The sequence below is a fragment of the Struthio camelus genome, chromosome 1 (assembly GCF_040807025.1).
Source record: "Struthio camelus isolate bStrCam1 chromosome 1, bStrCam1.hap1, whole genome shotgun sequence".
Lineage (NCBI taxonomy): Eukaryota > Metazoa > Chordata > Aves > Struthioniformes > Struthionidae > Struthio > Struthio camelus.
Window position 1 is genome coordinate 70828144 of NC_090942.1, and position 25276 is coordinate 70853419.

The 25276-nt window shown below is 39.5% G+C and overlaps 1 protein-coding gene across 3 annotated transcripts in view; it reads right to left on the bottom strand.

Annotated features, from left to right (window-relative positions):
- The window catches only part of MICAL3 (microtubule associated monooxygenase, calponin and LIM domain containing 3), a 150091-nt gene that overhangs the window by 104749 nt on the left and 20066 nt on the right, over positions 1-25276 (bottom strand). For all 3 annotated transcript variants that reach the window (XM_068947717.1, XM_068947721.1, XM_068947728.1), the window contains exon 3: positions 5132-5507. In XM_068947717.1, coding sequence (XP_068803818.1) covers positions 5132-5395 — 264 coding nt within the window. In that variant the 5' untranslated portion in view covers positions 5396-5507. The remainder of the gene's footprint in view (positions 1-5131; positions 5508-25276) is intronic.

Below are 25276 nucleotides of genomic sequence, written 5' to 3' on the forward strand. Positions count from 1 at the left end.
ATAGTCCCCATACGTCCATTTTTACAGCTCACCACATTTTAGCCAGTTATTCACTGGGGCATGCATTCTGCAAACTATATGAAACCGCAGATACAAAGCCAGAATGATAAAGTTGGAAATAAAATAGTTCATGCAAGAGTTATGAAGAGGTATGCTAACAACTGACAGGCAAATACAAAATAAGATAAAAAGTCACGTAAACGTGAGGGCAGAGATCCAAGTCTAGAGGAAGGGGAAGTGAAGGATAACAACACTGTTTATTTAGTAGTTCTGGGAACCTGAAGGCACACAGAGAAAAGGCAAGCCCAACAACAGAGCTATTTGCAATGTAGTTCCTAAAGAGACTTGTATATTGAACAAATGCCCAACTTGCAATTTGTTGAAAGTAGTAACGGATCAGGATCTAACATACTTCTCCAATTCATTATTGCTTTCGTTGGGGATAAGCATAACTCTGAAGTATCATTTAGTCTTTCTTTTTTAACCTTGTAACGAAATTAATTGCATGTTTTGTGTTTAACCAGGTAGTAATTTTGCTCCTCCGAGAACTGCAACCTTCAAAGAGACTAGATTCAATAAGCAATGAGTCTGCATTGACACGGCAGATTTTCAGTCTTTGAATACTTTCCTCATGTAAAGTAGTGGCAATTGAGTACGCAAGAACAAATGAACTGAATTAAAACCTGACTATTTAAATGTAGGTCCACTGAATCTAACTGTAAATTATCAGTAATTTTGCCACCAGTAATTTTTTAATTGCCAGCAATTTTTTTCCACATATGAGGATGTAACATCTAGGCTATGTTTAGGACCCAGTGAAGTATTCATGGCCAAGGTTGCCATTCGTTACCACTACAAAATAATTAAATAATGTTGTTGTAAAACATAGCAAGTATTAAGCACAATTTAAAGAGAAATAAAAAATCTGTCCCCTTATCCCTTTTAATGCTTTTCCAGTTTCAGATCTCCTGTGGAAACACCAGGTCTAATACCCTCATAGGCAGTGAATACATGAGGTGTCAAATAAAAAGTCAGTCACTGCTCTTCCTTGTTCCCTCTCCCTGCAATGACTCAAATCAATTACTGCAACTCTGTGCACTACAGCCAGCTCACCCCTCAGAAACACTTACCGCTGAAGACTTCTCAGATAGGTTATATTAAGTTTTCATTATCAATATCGTAATGGTAAAGTCACAGTAAATGCAAACTGAAATGCTGCATTCTCTCTATAGCCAATGAAGAAAGGTAAGTTCTCAACTGGTGAATTATCTCCTGGTTCCCCTTTGAGGTGCCTAGGCTGAATGTATACAGGGGACAATGTAAAAATTCTTTGGTACCTATTTACATCTGAAGAAATCATTACATGCAATTCTTGCTTTCATGACCAATAGCGCCAATTATCTGAATTCTGGTTAACCTGGGCACTGGCTATGTGATGCACCAACTGCAGAACTCTGCTCTTGGCACTTAATCCCTGCACGCTTTTTAAGCTGGCATGCAAGAGCTGAACTCCAGAGGATGAAATCTTCTCTCTACTTTCATAGGAAAAATAACTATTATTCGTTAGCCTCTATTCTATATCTCTTTGGGTATATTGAAATTTCCTGAAAATTGACATACTTGCAACCATATAGAAGCTGAGCTTTACTACAGAAATGACAGACATCTGCTCCGGTAATATGGGTAGAATCTTAATCTTTATTTTAAATTCTACCATCTCCAGATCCCCACTTAAGTTTCTGTTTTATTTTTAATTAGTGCTTTGCAAATTCCATTAAAAATTAGGAACATAAAACCAGGTGAGATAACAAACATCAAATCAGATATGACTCAGTGCTCAAAAGGTCTCTACTTGGAATAGTTATGATTATTTCTCAGCAATTATATACAAACACTTAGTAGGAGACGCTGTTAGGATATGAAACAAGTAATTACTTGATAGATGCAAGAAAAAAATGTTAAAAGGACACATACTGATATCATTTATTTACATAAAAAATGTCAACAAAATTTACATTTAAAAGCATATAAAAATGATTCATAACCCCAGGTATATTCATAAATGTGTACTAACAAAAGAGTAAATATTTAACCAAATTTCACTTCCTTTCAATCTAGCTAATTTCACCACTCAAAATTACTCCAAATCCGCTGTGCTATGTGTTTTTTGCTTTATTTTGCCACCTTAAATCTGTTCATCATTATTTGTCTCTCTCTATAGCACCTCTCCAATAGCATCTTAGAAACACTGGCAAGTTACTATATGACTGGCCTTTGCTCTCCTCCTCCGTTCTTTCACTCTATCTCTTTTTTTTCCTCTGTCTTTTTTTCCTTGTCACAAGCCCAGGAGAGCGCTAAGGCATAAGCCCTCTGCTTTGCCTGGAGACCAATTCAGCAAGCTCACACCATGCCCACCCCCTCTGGTCCTCTGGCTCCACAGCACTGCCAGCCAATTCTGAGGTTTCTCTCTCATCACCATATGAGGGTGATTCATGACTCTGTTTATCTCATCACTATTTCATCTCCAAGATCACCAAGTGCCACTTCCGCAATCACTCTCTTGATCCCGTTTCTCCCATTCCATCCTACACTCTCTCTAGCTTGGCTTTGATCCAGGAAAGACACTCAACTTTGGAACTACATAAAATCTCTAGCAAACTCTTCCTAGTCAAACATCATTCCCAATATTCTTTCCTCTACTGCTTTTACCCACTTTTCAACTAAAGTTGAAAAGACAGTTTTAAGACAGTTGGCTACACTGTAACTCCTCCAAGTGCGCCCTTTTAGATTTCTTATAAGACAGTATGTCTCCAGTTACTCTTTCAGTGCACCATCTGAATGACTTCCCTAGTTTCCCCCACTTCTCTCATCTCCGACGGTCCACAGGGGTTCATCAGGGCTTTGCCCTTCGTCTCCTTCTCCTCTCTTCCTCTACAATTTTCCTTCGCATAATCTCATTCGCAGGGAACTAGTTCAATCAACTTGTCAGTGCTGAAGGTTCGCAGAACTTTCTCCAACTCAGACTTGATTTCTTTTTGTCCAAGCTAAAATCTCCACCTTTCTGACATCTCTTCATGGTTGTCTAGTTGTCAGATCAAGCCCAGCATGATAAAATGGAGCTCTAGCTTCCTTTCCTTCTAAGCACACCTCACCAGTTTCCTTCTAGATCATGTCAACATCAGTTTTCTGAACGTTATTCATAACTGGATGTCAGCCTCCACTCAGGTCTCTTTTTTGTAAGCTCTTATATTCAAGCAATGTCTAAGTTATGCAGTATTCTTCCAGTGACTCTCTTGCTCATGGTGCATCTCTATTACTGAAGCAACCTCTTCTCCAGTGTTAACAAATGCAGTCTTGCCCACTAAGATATATTCAGATCACAGACACTACTCTTTTAGCCTATTACTTCATGTAAGTCAAAATCTATTTATACTCTTCCACAGATTTCTCATTCTCTTCCTCATAAAAACATAAGCCGCTTGTCTTCACTTCACAGCCTTTCACACAGTTTCACTTCTATCCATCATGTTTAATTTGAAAGAGAGCAACTCCTGACCCCAACTAACAGGAGGTGCATAAGTTTTCAGAGGAATAATTTTGCATTTTTCACTACAATGTCTATAGTAACCTTAGAAGCTTTACTCTTAAATAAACACAAAAACGACTATACTAATCTTCCTACAAGCCCTTCCCTTGTCATGCTGCCTGAAAACAATAAAACTTAACACTGGTTGGACTTCTGGGGTGTCGAAGCTACTGTCCACCACAATGGCCAACACTGCCTACTTGTTTGATTGTTTTCCAAGTTAATCTATACTCACCTTCTACATTATGTATCAATTGCAAACTTTTTGAGGAAAGGATTATTTTTCATGAGATCTGGGAAAACAAGCCCTTGGTCCATTAGTAATTTTTCACAGTATTATTGTAATAATTCATTATAAATGCTACCATCCATATGAAAATGGCAATTGGAAAGTGAACTAGAATAAGCAAAGAAAAAACTAATGTAACTTTCTAATACCTAGTTGGGAATTTAACTTCAGTCCAAAGGTCTGAGATGACTGACTATATCCTAAATAGAATGTATTTCCCCTTAGTTCTCTGCCAGAGGAATTACTCAAGATATTTCCTTCCCTAGAAAGGTGAATCTATAACGGAAAGAAAAGCATCCATTGTCCTCAATAAAGGAGGTAATAATCCTGTTCTAATTTCATCATATTCCTATCTCCCTTTTTTTAAAAAGTGTATGATTACTTGCTAAAATAACTTATTACATGCACATTTTCACGAACGATACAAAGAAACACCTTTCAATAATAACAAAATACATAATTAAGCTCATACTGTACTGTCAACAAGGGTGCAGCACATAAACACCAGCTCCCAACAATGAGGTTAAATTATTTTTTTCAGGTGAAGGCAGCAATTTCTTGCTATAAATAGCGCACATCAATCTTTTAAAATGAATTGATATGAGTTTCCACAATGTTTTTGCTTTTTCCTTTTCTTTTTTAAGACATGAAAAATAAGGGATTACTTTTGACTGTTAACTATAATATTTTGCTAAATTGGCAGGAAAGTTTTACTTTTCTTAAGAGAGTTACGGAAATTTTCAAACCGAAAGGGATGTATTTGGAAATTTCCAATAAAATATTTCGTATCCAGACTCCAATAGCAAATTTCATTTCCTGATATTATGTAATGAAAAAACATAAATTATGCTTAATAAGATTAAAGAAGCAAATGAAGATTTGCTAACTCAACCTCACTTATAGTATTGATGCCACAAAAACAGATAAATAAATTTGCAAACTGATTCTCCTGAAGAAAGTACAGATATCCTGGTCATTCTGAAGGATTTCAATTTAGTTTTTCCTACTCAGGTGGACAATTAAAATTGGTAGAAAGCAAATGCACTTGTTGATTGAGAGTTAAATGCTAACATATTATGACTATATTATAAATATTATAGGTGAAAACTTTCCTAACTCTTCCCTGGACTTACAGGGATGCTGTGCAAACAACTTCCTACATTCAACCTTTTTCTTATGCATTTCAGAGACAAAATGGGTAAAAGAGGTGTCTAGACTCCCATGAATAAACCTCTACAGAGGATCACTTTCCTTACCTTTGTGTTGGCGCACGCTTTCCCCTTCTTGTAGTCTTTATGGCTGCCCCTCTTATCCAATTTGGCCCACAAAGCTTTGGCCTTCCAGTAATTTAGCTTGGACTTGAGTTTGTGATAGAAAGAACGATAGTCCTTGGGTTTTAGTTCTAGGTAATCACAGAGCTCTTGGAAAGCCTTGAGAGTCCCCTTGCAGGTTGAAGCCTGGACAAATCTGTCGAAGAGAACATGAGCCAGGTTCACCTTCTCATTCTTACTTTCTTCCATGCTTCACACTTAGCAGCTACCCTGGGGGGCAGCTGTTCTCTTCCAGTCTGCCAGACTTCCTGATGTTGCACTGCTGAGCCACTTTCACCTCTGGCTTACAAGCATCATTAACCTATAAAATAAAAAGGACAAAATAGAACTGAGTTTGATCTTTTTCTTTCCAAAATTATGGCTGTGCCTACTGAACTGAAAGTGCAAACTCTCAGTAACTAATAAGGCATCGGACCTAAATGAGCCAACTAAACAATGCACCAAAGGTTCCTGTCCAACTGTGCTGAATTACAGCATTCCAAGGCTAACGGAGCCTCACTTCAAACAGGGAAGCATCTCATCTCTATTAAATAACAAAATACTTTATCTGAGCCATCCTCTAGAAAATTTTTTTCAAAATGTTTGTTTCACATGAAGAACAGAGAAGTTTCAAGTAAACTGGTTGGTGTTACATGATGTTTGGAAGCAGGAGGAGGTTTTAAAACAAAAGGTATACATACTGTTATAACAGTCACTGTGATGACAAGATTGCTGTGTTAACACCACAGCAGTAGTAACACGCCAGTCTTGAAAACACCACTGCTATAAATTACTTTAGGAGCTAGTATCCCATCAGTAAAACAAGTTTGGGTTCATTAAAAAATGACATGTATCTTTGCCCATGATAAGTAGAGAAGAGGAAAGAGGATGGCATTTCACAGGCTGATATTTCTGTTTGAGAGTCCTTGCAAAGACTACGTTTGCACAGTGACTTACTAAAAGTAATGACGGCTACTGCACTCCTAGAAAGAGGTTAGATCTGCTAATAGCAATTAATCTTTTGCTTTCTGCTAATAGCAATCTTTTCTTTGCTTAAGAAAAGATATCAAGACTGAAAAAATGCCTGGGAGATATGTGTTGCACCAAGCAGCGTAAACTTTTGTCTCAACTAGTTTCTATGTCCATATTTCTGTCTTAAGAAGTAACATAACAGTGAAATCTGACTGATGCGCTACGCTCATTGAATTCTCATACTACTTCCTCTAGTTGCACAATTTCCAACTTCTTTTGACTTGCAGACCCCCCCACCCCAAATTTTTATCTTCGGATACGAGGGCAGCATGTATTCAAAGCATGCTTTGAGCTTGAAATAGATGTTGAAACTACAGAACTGAAAACACTTCTGAGGTGCTTTTTGTCTTTGTTTTTTTGCAAAGGGCATTAAGGTAAAAAAGGAAATATGTGGACTCGGATAAAACCTTTTAGATTCTCACCAGTTCTTTTCCGGCTTCCAGCAGACAGGAAGCCAAGTCAAACATTACAGCTCATGTCTCTTCCCCTCCAGTATGTCAGCTTGCCAGCAGTTTGTTTGGGCACTCCTGCATTCCACCCTAACATGATATTTATTAGTCATATTTAAAAATGGCAAAGGAGACCTCAATACCCCTACATAGAGCCCCAAACTGTTTTTTATTCTAAATAAAAATAAAGAACTCTCCTAAAGAAACCAGAGTATAACAATGGGCTATCCTGGCAAATGCAATTATGACTTTATTAGGACAACTGCCTTAGAGGACTCAACACAAATGAAGCTGTATTTATGACTGGCTGATAGCGATATCATGTCCATATCAGCACTGCTCACTAAGCAGTATGGAAATAACTACTTCCCTTATTTTTAATATTAATTTCACTGTTGTGGAGCTCGAATCGTGCTCCAGGCTTGCACCTCAGAGTAACCACTACACAGCTCCAGAGGTCTAAGATACTGTGCTTTAAGCCTGTGACCCCTCTTCTGTTCTCAAGAGCAATGCTATAAAGAACTCCCACAAATCACTTATGTTGAAGGATGCATCTGTGTAACAGAGATGCAATAAAATACCCAAAGTCTAATTCCCCGTGCCTCAGCAATCTGCACAATGCTGCAAGGTGAATACTGTTTTGTCATTTCCCCTGTCACTTGCACTCTACCACCCAAACACTCACTTTACGCCAGCATTTAAGATGACTGACAAAATATTTCCTAAGAGTAAGTAATGAAAGCTACATTACCTCAAGGCAATTTAAGTCTTTTAGTTCACAGGCCATTACTAATTCATCCAGATGCAAGCACAACACAAGATTCATTTCTTATTCTTGTTTCTGTTCTACTCTTTCACCAGACAAAACAACAAAGCAGCACGTTTCTGCACTGCTCAGACAGAACCTGAAGGTAAAATCTGGTCTGTTTTCCCTCTAGGAATTCATTGCTTTGTGTTCAAGATTTGCCAAGCCAGGTGACAAAGTTGCAAAAGCAGGTCATTTTACACAGCTCAATCAGAGCAGTATATTAATTTAGAAGTTCTGCCGATGTCCCGTTTCGTAAAAGGCTATTAAAGTCAGTTATGCCTGCAGGTCAAACAGAGCTGCTTCTTCTGTACAGAAGCTTCAATCACTGCAATCAGTCACGCCCCAAAACTCTGCATTCCTGATGTAAACACCCGAAGCCCTTGGAACCCAACAGCAACACGTCACGTCAGAGATCATGGAAATTACAGGAGGCAAAGCAAGGGCAGGCAAGAATTACTTGCCAGGTTTCCAGGGTATTTGTATGCATTGTTGGCTACTCTGCAAGTCTGCAGTATCCTGCATGTTTTGTCTCGAGGCTGCTGATTGCTGACTCAGAAGCTCTGCACATTCCTTGGCTGAAGTGTTGGGAGAGAAAGACAAAGCATGTGAAAAAAAGCATGCAAGAACAGTGTTCACGTTGCTATTTACAATAATAGCAAGGGGTTGTCACTGACTCATGACTACAAGTACGCTCAGGATCTCCAGCTCATGCCCAGGACAAAAGAAATCAATAAAAAAACAGAGAAAGAGACAACGAATAATTCCAGGTGGCGTTTCCTTCCCCTTCCCACAGTCACCACAGATGTGTTGCTTTCAGGCCTTGTGTGAACATTTTACCAAACATGAATATGGGAAAATAAGTTCAATGCCTGGAAAACTCACCCCTACTCCTGTCCAATGCAAGAGACTGGAAGAACTTTTGCACAAACGAAGCATATAATGCATTTAATTGTGCAACTTCAAATTCCTGCAGAACGCGTTGCGAATATAGGCCTCCTATATTCCAGACAAATGCACCCCCATTACTCGGTTACAGGCGTCACCTCCCCTACTTTTTCCACCCTGATTTTGTTAAAAGAGTCTCATTTAACTTGTGACTTGAGCTGGGAAAAATGAAATATTTTAGTTTGGGAATGCAGTTTTCCAGCCTTTTTCTCCATTTTTGTTCTGGCTGAAACAATTGACTTAATTCTATCCAAATTCAAAAATTGTTTAATCTAGCTCAAAATGGCATTTTGAGTGAATAACACATTTGCCAAAATAACTGTCCAGCTCCACTTAGAACGCTGAGCTTCTCCAACCACACCGTAAACACTCTCTTTAATTTTGCTTATTTCACAGCTAGACACATACCTCAGATCCACCCTTAACAAGACAGACACATTTCTTAGAATTTAGAGATCAACAAACTTGCAGTACTGCATGGAATCTAAAAACACGTTTTTCCATCCTCTGTAAAACTAGTGAATGCTCCAATAACCCCAGTTTCCATTGATTTCATCCTTTCCACAATATTTCCAACTCCCTGTCAACTTCCTCCATGCCCTCACCTCCCTCATTTGGTCCCTTAACTTCTGCCCAAGAAAAACTCAATAACATGCTCTGGAAAACTCTTTGTCTACTGTAATACCTAGGCAGCCAGTACATACTTGCAACTTGGCTAGCAAAAGCCTAAGAACAGATTATTGTTAAGCCTATGCTGGAGACACCTAGGGGACACCTATTTTTGTCTCTCTTCTCTACCCAGCCAATAGTTTTCTTGACACTTGCAGGAAATCAGTTATCTTCAAGACTTTTATTCACTGTCAAATCTGGGTGAAATCGTTCAAAAGTTATTAAGGGTGAGCTGAGAAGCAGATGGACAAGCAGCTCAATCCTATAAGCCTTCCTTCTTTAGGAAACCACACTAAAAAAAGTCTTTATTCCAGCAAATGAAAGTTCTGTTTTCATTTCCAGGACTTATTTTATTTTACTTTTAGCGAAAAATAAATAAATGGCCCTTGGTACAATATGTTCACCACATCCTAAGTCATCACAGATACCAAAAGTACAGGTTTAGGGCAGCTATTAGGCTGTAGAACACATGGCAAAAGGAAGACCGTTTCTACAAGAAAAGCTAAAAATAAAATCTGCAATTATTTCAGTCTTATGCAAGAAATGGGAAAGCAGGAGGACCAAGGGTGTGGTTGCCATTGTTTGCAGCTTCCCTTTTACACCAGATGGAAAAAAGGAATATCAGCATTGTACACAGTATGTTTTAAGATGGTATTCAGATCTGCTCTGGTTCATAAAACTGAGCACTCAAGCAAACACACTGGCAAACAGATGTTTGTGTTTTAACGCACTCATAAAACCTCATTTCCTGGGCACAAATAGCAGGGGAGGAGGTCTCCTCTATTTCCTTTCTAACCCCCACGTTGGAATAGAAGCAGGAGAAAGAGAGAACTCATACGAACTAAGTTGCAAATGCAGAACCTATTCGTCCGAAAGAGAAAATCAAAGCATATATACAAACAGCTCACGCACAACTTTACTTCAAGAAAACTCAGTGCAGTAACGATTTTAAAAGAAATGCAAATTGTATCAAAGAACATAGAAACACATGAACACAAAAGCAACTACAGGTAGTAGTTTGGTTCTCAAACTCATACTAAGGTACTGAATAGAAATCTTTACATTGCTCATTACTAATCCTTTCTTAAGTGACATGAGTACTGAAAATATCAGACCTATAAAAAAACTTTTTACCTACATGAATTCATTTAACATACTTTTTTGCTGTTCTGTTATATGTTAATCTTTTATCACAAGGTAATCTTATGTTGAAAGATCACCTAAGTAAAGCAGGAGGCCAAGAAACAGATCATCTCTCCTCTTTCTTCAACTTGAACAAAATTAATGTCTGAAAACATTCTACCTAGGATTTTTTCCTTCAGGTTGTGGGGGAAAAGCTGCTCAGCTTAGTCACTCTATGTTTTATATGCCTCTGGCTATTATAGTCAGTATTCTTGAGTCATAAAGAGTACTTAACCAGAGATTCCCAACCAAATGAAAGAGGAAAAAAAAGAACAGAAATCACGGAGGAGGAAGAGATAGCTGCCCACTTGTCCAGCCCTTATAAGACGACGAGGAAATTGTAAGCTGTAGTTGTCATGTTATAAGGCAGGCCTGAAGTACAACCAGTTTAAATGAGTGAACATATCTGTGACAGTCACATACCTGGGAAATCCTTCACAGCAGGAATCCTTACATGGAGCCACTGTAACCCATACAGTGATTCCTTCTCACCTAGGACCAACTGTGTGTTTGGGCAGTTGGGAAAATTTTTTTTAAGTCTTGCAACTGCCACTGTGCTTTAAAGAACTACATGGTACTCTACACGCACAGCAAACATTTTATTTCTCAAAGAAGAAAATGTGCCTTCATGCTTGAGAATGTATAGTACTACTTGCCACAAGAAGCAAGACTGACAAGACAAACTATTCTTTTGGAGCGTGGCCATTAGCACAGCAAGATGAAGTCCTGTGAGCAATACCTCCTTTTCCAAGCATCCCAAAACCCAAAGACAGACAACAGCAAAAATTGTATTTGTTATCTGGGTGGTGAAATCCATGCATCTCCCACAAATCCTCATAAGATTCTTCCTGCGACAGACTTAACCGCTGCCATGAAAGAACACTAAAGATACGCAGCTACACAGCATTTTTCACCCAAAGCGTTCAAAACACTTGACAAAAATAGGCAAGTACCAACAATCCTGTTTCCCAGATTTTATGGTAAGACGGTCCTCTGTTAAACCCTGCTCTTCTGGGAGAGCCTCAGAGCCTCACTTTCATGACTGTGGAATTCATCTTTCTTTGCAAGATTCATTCTCAGTGTACCCACTGCAACACAATGGTGGGTTTTGCCTCCACTTCATCCCAGACTGTACCACCCTAAAAACTGGAGGCTGCTTCCTCTGCCCAGGAACTTACCCCTATCTCCATCTTGCCATCCCTTATTTCGGAACAGCTGCCACAGAACTTTTAGGCACCAACATTTCACTAAGTCCAATTTCAATGCGGGGATCCCTCACCCTAAAAGCATTTCCCACAAAAACCATATCCTACACCTCTAGGCAACCAGACTGTGGTATTTTCTGGTGAGCGGTACATATCCCACTTCTAAGCTAAGTCTACAATCACTTCACATCCTTCTAGGCTGAGAAACATGGAGGCTTCTCACTCCACCACTTAAAAGGATAAGAAGGTCAAATGCTATTTCCTCATTTAAAGTGCTTTGAAGCTGTTCCTGATGTTATATTTCAACATGGAAACCCATCCTAAAGTGAGATCCTATCGAATTTTACAAGCTGGACTTCTCTAGATTTCCTCAAAAGCTACCTAAGGACAGCTCCTGTATAAAAAAGACCTCTAAGAACTGACTGGAATGACACTTTCACAGAACTTTACTTCTATGACTCCAAAGGGGGGAAAAAACACAAATCAATCTTCTTAGCACAGCAAGTCACACCAGCTTTTGACATCATACAGGATACAGATTGATTTTATCTTTTCGAGCCAACATGCTATGCCACAGCAAAACAAGATTTTCAGAAAAGCATTACTGAACATTAAAGAAGAACAAGAGCTTTGTTCTGACCCGCCTAGAGAGACTGAACAGAATGGAAACTTCATAAAAGAAATTAACTATCTAATGAAACCCACATGAAACTATTTTTTTAATTTATGAGAGAAAGTGAAGTGTCAGAACCTTGCATCAAAATACAGACTACAACGATCATCAAAGATAACACGGGAAAGCCAATCAACATGGATAAAAAGAATGACACAACCATGTGATCTGCAAGTGACAAAAAGAAAGAAAAAAATACTGCTCTTTAAAGAGCACATAAAATGCTTTCATGAAATTTAGCAACTGAAAAGGTCTAGTATCTTGTATCATAGCTGCTTGCACTACAGAAAAGTTGTTGACTTCTGCTAGGTGCTTCTCTCCACCTATGTGCTTCATTTCTTTACATCAACTAATTCGCCCTTATACAGGTCAGCAAAGACTACTAACTGCGTGCGGTCCAGACTAGCCTGAAGTTACCAAAGCAATCTTCATCTGGGCCTTCAAGAGAGACATCTTAGCACCTCAGGAACAATCTCAAACACTTGGTCATTTCTGTCAGTATCTATCCTAATAAAAGGCAGGTGGCTGCCTGAACTTTTAACTTCAAGGTTCACTCCCCAGTGGTTTGGTAAATAACAGACTCTCAAAAACCGAAAAAAATCCCACAGTATTTCCAGTTGGAGACATTAAAAACGTACACAGAAGAGCAAGTTTTATTCGTGCCGCTTCCAACTTTCAGCTATTATGGGTGTGTAAAAGGGGCAGGCACTTTCTGGAAGGAAGTGGTGGAGGAAAAGGGAGCCAGAAAACAGGATTAAAAGATTGATAATTCCATCCCCCCTCTCTCATAGACTGCAACTAGCCAAGGTGTCACAAACTGAATACAGCACACAGGCCAGCAGAAATAGATTATTTAAGGGATGTATCTCCTGTTTCAGGAAGACTGAATACAGAAAGCAGGATTTAAAAATTTTGGATTTTTTTTTTCCTAATGCAGATCTTGCAGGAGTGTTTTGGGAGCCAAGAAACCAAAGTAAACAGACATTTGATTTTAAGAGCCATAAAGATTTCTCCATCCCACAAAACACTTCACTTAGAGGCAGCTGAACTTGAAAAACAAAACAACCCCAAACTTTATTCTAGGAAAAGTCCAGGAAGGGCTGGGACAATGCAACAACTTGTGGGTGCAAGCCTAGCCTTTATAATTGCCAGCTAAAATATACATGCAGAGAATGGAAAACATACCTCAGAAATTGGACCTTAAAACCAGGCCTCCAGGACTTTAGAACTAAATATAAATCTTTATATAAAAATTAAGGCTTATATCAGCAGCAAACCACAAAAAAGTCAGTGCTTCCCTCCCTTCCCCTGCGTACCTCCTTGCACTTGATGGGAAAGATCCAGCCAAGGACAGTATCTCAAGGACTCATCAGCAACTAGGTCAAGACCAGCACCTTACTCCTTACCTACCACCCGCCTTCACCACTCACTCCCTGTCAAAACATCTAGCACTCTATATCCTAGCCACCATACGTCTCCATTTACCACTGCCCAGACAACAAATCCAAACTCTATCAGCAGGCCAACTGCTTCATGTTTCACTGCTGCCAAAAGAAATCCCAGTGTGCTTATAACCACTGACCTATTCATGTACCCTATACGTGTAGTCCAAATCTCTGTACTTACCTCGGCTCTCCCCTTAAAGTTGTGCATTAAACATGTATTGTGTAGTCTTGCTACATATCTGAGGACAAACACAGCCATGGCAAGGAACTCAATTTAGGGTGTATGTGGGAGGCCATTTCTTGATGTTCTGCAGGCCACCATAGACTTGTTTTGCCCCTGCACGTTGGTCAGTAGGTTAGACCATAATACCTTTAACTAAGCAATTTAATTCCATTTTGCAAAGGGCAGAGAATTGCACACATCAGCGAGAACGCTACTGACTGAACAGAGTTTGAACAGAACACACAAAAGGATGTGAAGGGAACAGGAAGAGACTGGTCTCCAGTATGCTTTGAATTTTCTTTTTCTGAATGACTAGCAGATTCAATATGGAGATATACCTCATTGTCAGGATAGGACTTATTTGTCCAGATGCTTAAGGCATAGGCCTCTCAATAACAGAGAAGATACTGAACACGTTCAGTGGACACAATGCTAAATCCCAATTCATTAGCATAAAAGAGGAAAAAAAAAACATACGTACAAAATAAAGCATGACCTTTATTTTACAACTTAGATCCTTTTAGTGAGCTCTCCTCCACAGGTGCCACAAATCTTTTATTTTCTAAAACCTGCCACTGGCTGATTTCCTGCAGGTAAGTTTTTACTCTCAGGAGAAACAATCTCTATCCTACCCTTTCCTCAAAGCGTTCTCTTACTGTACTTATATCCTGGAGTTCTTAATTTGACAGCATATTAAATTTAGCTTAGTATTAACACTGCTCAAATCTGCTCATGTAAATCTTTCCACCTCCAAAGATAAGAATACCCACCCTCTGGTATGCTCATCTTTAATAATAATAGTAATAAAAATAATAATAATAATAAAGCAAAACAAAACCCAACCCTTAGCAACTAATAAACTTCACTAAGAGACTGTCAAGTAATCACTGATCAAATCTAGCAGCTTAATGAAAATTCACCTCTCTTACACAATCCTGTGAGTCTGATGCTACCCATCATTCATTTTTCTCATAGGTAAAAGGAAGGCTACAGGAATTACAAGAGAACAGAAGACAGCTTAAGCAAATAACACGTTTAAGCGTTTTAGCTGAACTGTTACAAATGGTAGGGAAAAGATCAGGTAGAATTGAGAAATTACAACTTACCATGCTACAAAATATAACAAAACTTCCCCTAGAAAAACAGTTCACATGGATACAGAAAAAGTAATCCAGATTACAGGCAGAGTTCAGAGTATAGCAAAAACCAAAACTTGTAACACAGAGTTACAGAGTTTCTGCTCTAGATATAAGTAAATATTATTTGCACATACTGTTACAAAGCTTAAAAATAGTAACCAGGCGGTATGTTCCCTACTTGGCTGGACATTTGACTCTCAGTAAATGCTGAAACAGTTTCAATTGGCCAGACAGTGATTCCCCTCAAGCCACTGAACACACATGAGATGCCTCACTCAGCAGAGCGGACGCCAAGCTCAGTGCCTAAAGCAAACGAAAATCTGTTAGGAAACCAGTTACAGAGGAAAGAGGTAGGGGTGGGTTTATGATTTGCTCTCTTCTCCCTGAGGTTTTGGCAAGCATAGCTTCTGAAGTAAGATGGCAGTCATCACTTCCAGAGGCAGACGTTACTAGCCTGCTCAAATACAGCTGCACTAGTGGGGACATGAAAAGACTTGGTACGAATTAGTCAGAGACTTAATCCAAACTAAGTGTAAGGATGCCATTCAGCAGAATGTGTTCCTAGTAGTGAGCACACATAAAAGCTTCTCTTTGCCTTTCGCCCTCAAGGACTTTTCTATCTAGTCCTTTCAGTTCAATCCTCCTCTGGACAAAGGCCAAGAAAAAAAAAGATTCTCCTACGAGGATATCTTGGGGTCTTAGGCAGACAGCCTTAGCTGAACTTTCCAGCTATCTTGCACAAAAAGTGCTCTATGACAGTGCCTGTCCATGCTTTGCACTTAATGCAGGTATAGGAGCACCCATCAAGGGACCTACAATAACTTTGTGTGTGAGATTTCCACATGCATCTTTTAACATCCCACCATTAAAGCTCTCAGTGGTCACAGAGAACTGCCATACTGTGAAATAACTTCTGTCCAGTGTGGTCCAACAGCCCATCACACTCTGCTCTGTCACTGTGCTGTTCACAGGCTTGAATTTGTCATATGGCACATTCCAGGATGGCACATCCTGGAAGATGATTCAGTTCTGGACCTCGGGCTCAAACTGAACGGTTTCCTTGATTCCTCACTTCATATCATTCATCTGGTATTTGAGCGCTAGCCAAACCAACCTTTTTTCAAAATATTTTTAACACAGCAAGGAGAGAAAAGGGGCAAGAGAGACTAAAGGTAACTGTTGCGATCTTCTCAGTGATAAATAGGCTGCTGCTAGTTTATCTGTAGGCAGGTAATAACTTCAGAATTCGACTGAGAAGGTCTCTGTAAGTAGAAAAAAATTGAAATTAAGTGATGCTTCCTTCAGCTTCATCGAGCTGCTGCTTTCAGGTTGAATCAACTAGCATGGGTCGGCAGAACAGCACAGCTCTGTCAACCTGGGATGACCAACAGCAGCAGCAGAACTTCACTATGTCAGTAGGCGCTCTCCTAGAACACTACACAGTGCTCCTGTGCAGCAGAACACCATGCAAATGGGAAGCTCCTCTCCAGAGAGGACAATCTGGAACCTTCAACATCCAGAAACCACTCATCCTCCACAGTTGCTCACTGGTATTAGCCAATTTAATATTCATATATTTACCATTAGTTTACACTCACAGGAACATATACTGCTGTTAAGAATGCTTGTTTTTTCCCCAATTTGATGACTAAGTAATATAAAGAATTAGTGGAAACTACATGCCTAGTCTCTCCCCTTCCCTCTCCTTCCATATGCACAGGCCTCAGAAATTATAAGAAATACTGTTTTCCCCATTGAAGGGAGAGATCTAGCGAAATGAAATGAAAAATGCCCTAGGAACTAAATTTCACAGGGTAGGCTAGAAAGCTCTTTGACATTGGGATCTTTGAATCTTCTTTGGCTGAAATGAAAAAATAATGTTTTCTTGTTATTTTTATTACATTGTTATTTCTCTAATCATTCTGAAAGCAATATGGCTTATTTCCTTCTCTGGCTGATACCACTGACTGCACATGTACCCCACCACCTCAGAAGTTTCTTCCAAGTCCAGTTGTTTTGAGGGTGAAGAGCTCTCTTTTAATTTCCAGGCCAAAGCTATACCTCTGTGTTCTTGTGATGATACCGACCTAGCCGTCAGCTTTTCCTCCCTTCCTTCAAACACTTACAGATGGCAGCCACACACCCTCTTGATCTTCATTGTACCAAGGTGAAACCAAGCTCTTCTAGTCTAAGATATGCAAACTGCTTTCCTAGTCCTCCCAGGCAGAACTATAGGGTTGTTGGGCTTGTTTTGTTAGGGAGGAGGGGTGGGTTTAGGGAGGACAAGGGTGGGAATGTCATTTTATGAAGAACTAGAGTTGTACACTCTATTTATCCAGATGAGGTCTCAAAAGTGTTGCATAAAGGGATGAACACTGCAGGGTATAACCCCCTCCTGATAATGCTGGGGTTGCTTTTGCCACAGCTACAAACTCAGAACAGCCTATTCTAGTATACACCTCAATGTTTTAATTGGTCATGGAGATGGATATTTCTCCCTCCCCAGTCATTTCCAAGTGACTGGATCCCAGATTGTATTGAATTTACAGTATGGAATTTATTTTTGTTTGTATTCCATAAATTCTCATTATTCCAGGATGTACATAAAGAGTGAACAAATTAGTCTCAACATAAGCATCACACCTCTTATCCTTAAAAGGCATGTATAGTAACAGCTCCCCCTAACCAGTCCCTTCCTCTTTCAAATATTATTTGCTACTTGCTATTTCCAAGGTAAATCCTCCAATAAGGTGCAGTACTCCTGAAATGCTAGCCTCGCTCATTTTCCCCAATTGAACAGCATCAAGTATAGGAAGTCTTTTGTTTCCAGGAACTTCTGCATTTCAGATGATGCAAGCATGTTGCATTCATGCAGTACATGATGCCCATACAGAGTTACCAGGGGATTTGTAAGCAATGAGAAGTGTGTTGTGTTCACATCTGAGCAAAATTCTTACGGGGTGCAGTACAGGCTTCAGAGTATTGTGCTTCCTAGCAGAGAATTAAAACATCATACAAGAAAAACCTCACTGTGGCCTCAAAAGCACTAGAACAATAAAAGTAGGATGAAACAGAGTGCCAGGGCTCTTAGCAATACATCCGATCAAACTGTGAAACAAATAGGAAAGACTCTCAAGAACAGAATGCACTATTAATGCCATTGGTCAGGGGACTGATAAAGACCTCACCTAGAAGCATATACAGTTCCATCTCAGATGGGGGCAGGTGAGGGATCTTAGGATAGTCAAACTAATTTAAAAAAAAAAAAAAAAAACACTTATGTTCAGCTCTTCCAGTTTCCCATACTTCCTGACTCGTTTCTAGTGGCAGAATTAAGAATGCGTGTTTGGTTTTAGACTGCAACTCAATGTTTTAGACCAGAGAAATGAGGTTTTACAGCAATCCTTCTTTTAGAGCAAGTGAAAGACCAGGCAAAAAAAGGCTTTCTCAGTTTATTAGCATCATATAGTTTCCCAAGTCTGAAAAGGAATAGACCACATAGTGGGATTTGCCTTCAAACTAGTCATTACTTTAATATTGCTGTACATATGTGGACATGACAGTGTATGCAGAATTAATGTTCCAAGCTAGAATCAAGTGATCATAACCTCGAATGCAAAGACATTTTACATACACTAAACTGAAATGAGTCACAAAAAAAGCTTTATTAAGGTTCATAACGCTGCACTAGATCGTAATTTTGTGAGGCCTTTAGCTCCATAAAGATTACTTTCTCTGTCAAAGTAGCTGATATTGTAACTGTCTGTACCCTACTGATGCTTGTGTTGTACAAGGTAGGAAGAAGCGGGAGGGAGGTGATCATGGTAAATTGAAACTCCGTTTCCTTGCCAGCACAGATGAAATATCACTACTTCCTCTATTCTAAAGAATACCAGCCTTGGAAGTTGAAGAAGGTAAAGGACTTCCAGAACATTGCCTATGTATGCAGGGCTGAAAGAAACAGTGCTGTTAAGAGGGCGGTTGTTTGGAAAGATGGGAAAGAGGTTCATAAAATTCCAGAAAAGCTGTGCTTTTGGTAGCTTTCCAAAGTGAATGCATGTTGCAGAAGCAACATATTAGTAACTGCTGATACATTTCTACATTTTGTTTACTTTGGAAAACAATTTTTTTTTTTGCGTTTTTCTTCCCAAAAGGCATGGAGATGCTATGCAAAAACACGCTACAGGCAACTTATGCCACATCTGTGTTTGTCCCTGCAGCTAATAAAGGAATGTAAGATGACTACAAGCTATACAGGTATAGTCAGTTCACCAAATTCAATCAGGGAATTTAAGGGATAAGTATTGTTCTAATGTACCAGGCATTTTGCATACTACTGCCCAGGAGTCCCATAATCCCCAAAGCAGAAAAATTCTTTAACATACCTTCAAACCACTCTTAAAAATGCCTAGAATACACTGAACAAACATAGTTCACTACTCAGGATTGCTCTAAATTGATCTTGAGTTTGGTTTTCCCTTTTCTATACACGCTATGTAACACTATGCTATGTTATCCTATATGACTTGGTTGCCATTACTCTCCCGGCTAACCCATCAGATTGGACGGCAATACAGCCATTAAGTAGACCAGTAGGGTCTCGTGTTCAACAGCAAGATGAGTGCTTATACATGTCTTTCCCTATTACTCCAGATCCGTTGGCACTTTTATAAGCAGCCATAGCTTGAGACAAGTTAATATCCTAGAGAAAGAGAACAAATCAGCAGTAAGTTTATAGTAGCTAGTACTATAGCTAGTAGCTATAGTAGCTATAAGAAATTTGAAACTATGTCTTCGACAAGTGCAATATAATACTGTTCACTAGACACAAGAGTTGGTCTCTTCTTCAGCTTGGGTTGCCGATTGTATTAAGAGTGGTCCTGAACGCATCTCTGCCCATTATACTTGCTGCCTTTGGAGAAAACAGCCTGCCAGCGTGTAGTATGGAGTCCCTCTTTGTATAGTCTGTGAGGTACAACTCACAAGTCACACTCACAGCTCACAGGCCATAGTGGATGGAGCCCTAGTGGTATCCACATGTTTCTCTACTGTATACATCACAGCATTCATTGTCTCTGAATGTCAGCATCTAAGTACTGGTCTCCCAATAGCTCTGCTCCAGGGGACAAAGCAGTTTACTTTTAGCACAGAGCTATTTAACAGTTATACCTCATGTTGCATTAGCACAAGCATAGGCAAGCCATTTAATGGCAACATAGCACATATTCAAAATGGCCAATAAGATAGCTACATGGCTATTAAAAGTTGTTTTTCCAGAAAGCACTCAAAGCAGCGTAGGGAACCAATGAGATGAGTTGACTATAGTATACATCAGCTATTTGCAGCGAGGCAGATGTGGAGGCAACAAGCCCGTTCCATTATCTAAGGTGGGTTTGTTTTTCACCTAATTAAAACATCATATACCGACCTCTGCCCACAAGCATTTCAAATCCTACCTCAGGTCACCCCTGTCCCAAGTTTCAGGTGCAAATAAACCTCCGTGTACAGAGCAAACTTCAAGGAGGGATGACAGCATGAAGTGAACAAGATCCAGCTTTTCTTACAGCCAAAAGCAAAGATGTAATCTGGCTAGAGTTTGTAGAAGAGACATTTGAAAGAGTGAGCCGTCTTGCCTGAAAAAAGAATTTAGCATAGAGAAACTTCCAGCATGCATTAGTTTTGCTCATCTTTTGGCTTCATCCTTTGAATACAAGAAGTTAACTCCATTCATGGAAAAACAGCATACGTGCATGAAAAGAAAAACTAGTCTTTCCCAATTAGGCTACACTCAGCAGTACTAAGCTGGCCCTGGCAGTATTAAATTGGCAGCCTGCCATGCCATTAGCCTTCCCTGTGACCAGTGCATTTGGCTGCAAAAAAAATATGGATGCTTTCCCCCAGAAATGATCCTTGTTTCCTTTCTCCTCTTGACTAGGGAAATTGATTAAGCTGTCAATTAGGAAAGTGTACCCGTTTGCTCTGTTGAGAATTGCTGCTTGATGAGTGGGTCAAATTAAAAATTTAAGTCACAGAATCACAGAACCGTTGAGATTGCAAAGGGCCTCTGGAGATCGTCTAGTCTACCCCCTCTCCTTGCCCTCACCCAAAGCAGCTAGAGCAGGTCACTCAGCATTGTGTCCAGTTGAGTTTTGAATATCTCTGAGGATGGAGTCACAAGAGAGACTTTAAACTTAATATCATAACACCTATTGCAGTAGACAGATCAGCATATTTAAGCCCATGCAGATTAACTCTGATATACCAGAGAGGATAGGTGCTTAAGTTCCAGCACACATCACCCTAAAAGGTAAAGTCAAGAGAGCCAAAAGCAGCAGGTCACTTTCCCCTATAGTCATGAAATTCATAAGCTCTTCAGATTTCTTCCTTACCTTGAAACAGAAGGTTTACTCTCAGGCCTTCTGGAACATTAAACAAAAGAAAGCGTAACCCATGAAGATAACACACAAAACTACTGTCTAGTAGACAGGATTTGTAGCTGTGAATCCCATTTCCCATTCTACTGTCTAAACAAAGGCATGGACTAGCCCAAGGATTCAACTAAACTGCTTCTCCTCTTCTCCCCACCCCACCTCCCCCCTCCAAAACCCTTACTGCTCACATTCAGTGACAACTGGATTTGTAGTAAACAAACTCTGGCAGAATCAGAAACACTGAAGAGAACCTCAAGAAGTCACTGAATCTATTACATTGCCTAAGATGTTGACATGGGACATCTGATTCTCTTAGGAGCTGCAGTACCGAAGAGACATCTAATGACATTGAAAAGGATATTCATATCTGTCAACAATAAAAATAAATAAATTAAAAGAAAAAAGATCCATGCTATATTTTTCAAGTGTAGAATGAAATTCCTGGCAGTGGGGCCACAAAGCTGTTCAGTGAGGAACTAAGCCACAAAGTTTTAAACAGATTATTCAAAGCCAGAGATTATTCTCTTATCCTGCACTGTCAGTGTTACAAGGCTGTGAGGAAATGCAGTACTGACAGGCAGGAAAAGTGTTTACCACTAAAATTAAGTCATCCACCTTGGTCTTTCCAAAGCCACATTTTGGATGACTTGCACATATGTCAAGATTTGAAACACGGAAGATCAGTAGAACCCACTCCTTCAAGGACATGGGGTTCAATTTTAGTTCAATCAAGGGGCATTAGTTCCTGCAGGGCTGACATTTTAAGTATGCTACGTGAAGAAGTCATTCATTAAAATGAGGTTCACCTCTGAGATGAGAGGTTGTTTCTAGCATCAGTTCAGGGTAGCTAACTATGCGCACTTGGAAAAACAAGTCAGTCTGCTGACGGAAGAAAAATAAAAGGGGTGGTCATTTACAGGGGAAGGCAGACTGAGAATTAGCAATTGAGTAGGTTGATCCTACAAACAGCTGACTTGGAAGAAACTAGTGTTTAGTGGAAATCTATTATACACATGTATGTAAGGACAGCAAGTGAACTGTTGGACAGGAGAACCTCTACCAGGTCAGCCCTTTCACCCCTCTGGCCTTTCTTCCTTTCCTCATCCCCTTACAGGAGGGCAAGGAGGCAACAGGACTTGAGAAGATCATCAGGTCAAGGTTGGAAGTAGTACCAGGGCAGCAGTCTAAAACTGAAATGAATTACCTCAGCACCTTTAAAGGGGTAAGGCCTACAAAAGATGGAGTGAGACTGCTTCCATTAACTAGGCAGAAACTAATTAAATGCCACATAAATGGCAAGTCTGATCACATGGGGGAAACTGTTTCTACAATGGTTATTTGAGGCAACAGATGCTGGGCAATAGAGGGCATACTTCTTTACACTGTTGCAGACAGATCTTCCAGTAGTCTGATCACAATACTAAAGCTCTCCAGTGAAAGTTTTATGTTAAAAAGAACTTTTAACTTTAGGCAAAACAGGGTTGTTTGGTCTATTTAAAAACTAGCTATCTCTACCCAAATCCTCTGGCAACCAGGGAAAGCACCACTAAGACTTCTATAGGGTGAGAACCACTCGGCTTAGTGCAGACATGAGTACTAACAGCACGGAATAACAGAAACCTTTTCTAATGTCATTACTGCACAGGATCAGTATCCTTCTTCACCGCAGCCCAGAAGGGAGTGCGGGGCAAATTCAGCTACCACATTGTCGTACCTTGCCATCATTGTCCAGACTTGTACATGAACTGCTGAACTTATGCTAAAACTTGGAAGGAAAGCATCCAAACAACAATTTTCGGCCAAAACTTGTGTTATAGCCAAACAAAACGAGTGTTTAGGCTACAGAGATCAGCTGTTGCCACATATAACACTTAACTGAGATTTGTCTGCATGTGATACATATATACCCACCTGCCCCTTTGGGGAAAAAAAGTTACTACAGGGACCTGATTTTTAAAAACAAGCTTGGAGTCAGTTAAAAAGAGAAATCTGCACACCTAAAATTCTGAAATTATCAAATACTTCATCTCTTCTGCTCAAGACTTGACCTAAAGTTTTTTCTTCAGTGACCTGTCTCCTCAAGGGGTAAATGAAAGGTACATCTCAAAGATATAATAGGGCTCTGCATGTTACTAAACACCTTTCTATCCTACAATCATTTAAATTCATCCAGGTAAAACTCCTCAAAGCCCATTTCAATCACCGGCCTTTGCATAAGGCATTAAGATTTGGGAGCAACAGAAATACTTAATTTTAAAACTTGTTTCCTTACTATTGCTAAGTTCAGATAAATTAATAACTTCAACATTTCTTTGAGCTCTCAAGCTCATTGTTTAGTGAGACAAAAACACATTGATTTTACCAACAGACACATTTGTTTATAGATTTTTATCTAACATACGAAAAATATCATCCAAAGAGTTAAAAATATCATGACACATCTAGCAGTAGTTTATGGACCACTAAAATAATGATATTCAGTTTTGAGATTAGAAAGCAATAAATGGTTTAGTTAACAGTTGATTTGAAGCTAGAATCTGCAATAAACAGGAATGACAGGAAAAGCCTTTTTTTTTTTTTAAAGTTTGTTTTTTAAACATCATGGAATGAAGTGGAAGCCCTCCTGGATAGGAGGGTAATTCAGCATCATTTCTCCATTTCAGACTGCCAGGAACAGTACAGGGAATGGTTTCTAGGACAGGGACAAAGAAATCATCTAAAATCAGCTGCTAATTTTGTAAGTTTAGGGGCATTCTTCTCAGACTATATTTCAGTCACCACTAATTACACTGGAATGGAATTAGAGATTCCAGAGGTGAAAACATCACCAGCAACTGAGCCACACTGAACTCTATAAATATATTTTAGAATAATCAGATGTTTTGCTTTTCCTATGCCCATAGAATTGCAAGAATAGACAAGGTATACAGTCTACCGGAAACAAGACATTCTAAAACGCTTAACATTGTCATTTTCAAAAACTGTTCAGATCACTGAAATGTACATTTTTTTTAAAACTCAGTTTCTAAAATGTAATCTAACTCATTTAGTCATCATAAAGAAAAAATGTAATACCTGTACCCCCAGAGAGAAGTACCAACAGACACTTTCTGCCTTTCAAATAGGCCAAAGACAGCATGCTTGCTCATCATAACCAGCTCCTGAATTTCACAGCTTTCTCCCGCAGCCCTGTGGTTTCACTGGGTTTATTAAATCATATCACTCAGTATTGTTAAGTATGTAATGATACTGCAGAAAGGAACAGCAACACTTCTGTGGTCAGAAACTCAGCTACATAAGCTTCCTGTTAACATAATTGCCTAGAGGCAATAACTAACAGTAGATTCAGGATTTCCACGTACCCAATTCCATACTTTGCTTACTCTATCTAGTTAGGACCATGCTGCCATTGAAAGGGGTTGTTTTCTCTTTCCCCCTCACTTTAGCTCTAATAATAAGTTTCAGCTGAAGACCACATCACCACTACCCTCCCCTAACCTAAGGAACAAGAACAGCCTGTTCAGTCAGATCAGAGATTTGATCCGACTCCCTACACAGCTACACAATCATCAAAACAGAAACAGGCAGGGAAAAGGAACACAAGGTTTGTAACAAGAGAGGACCCACCCCTTCGGAAACGGTGTGATTTTCAGTCGTTTTATGCAGATCTTCAAGAGGCACTCTACAGATATTCTTATACCTTAGGGAAGGGGCTCTAAGAAAAGTAATAGTCTTCCTAATTTATTCCAAGTTAGTGAAAGCTGATAAAAATCATTAAAAAAAATCAATACGGTCTGGTCAGAGCAAAAGATTTATGTCAATATTTTGGGGGGGGGGGGGGGGGGAAGAAAATGACACAACATTCTAGTAGTTCCTATGACCTCAGCATG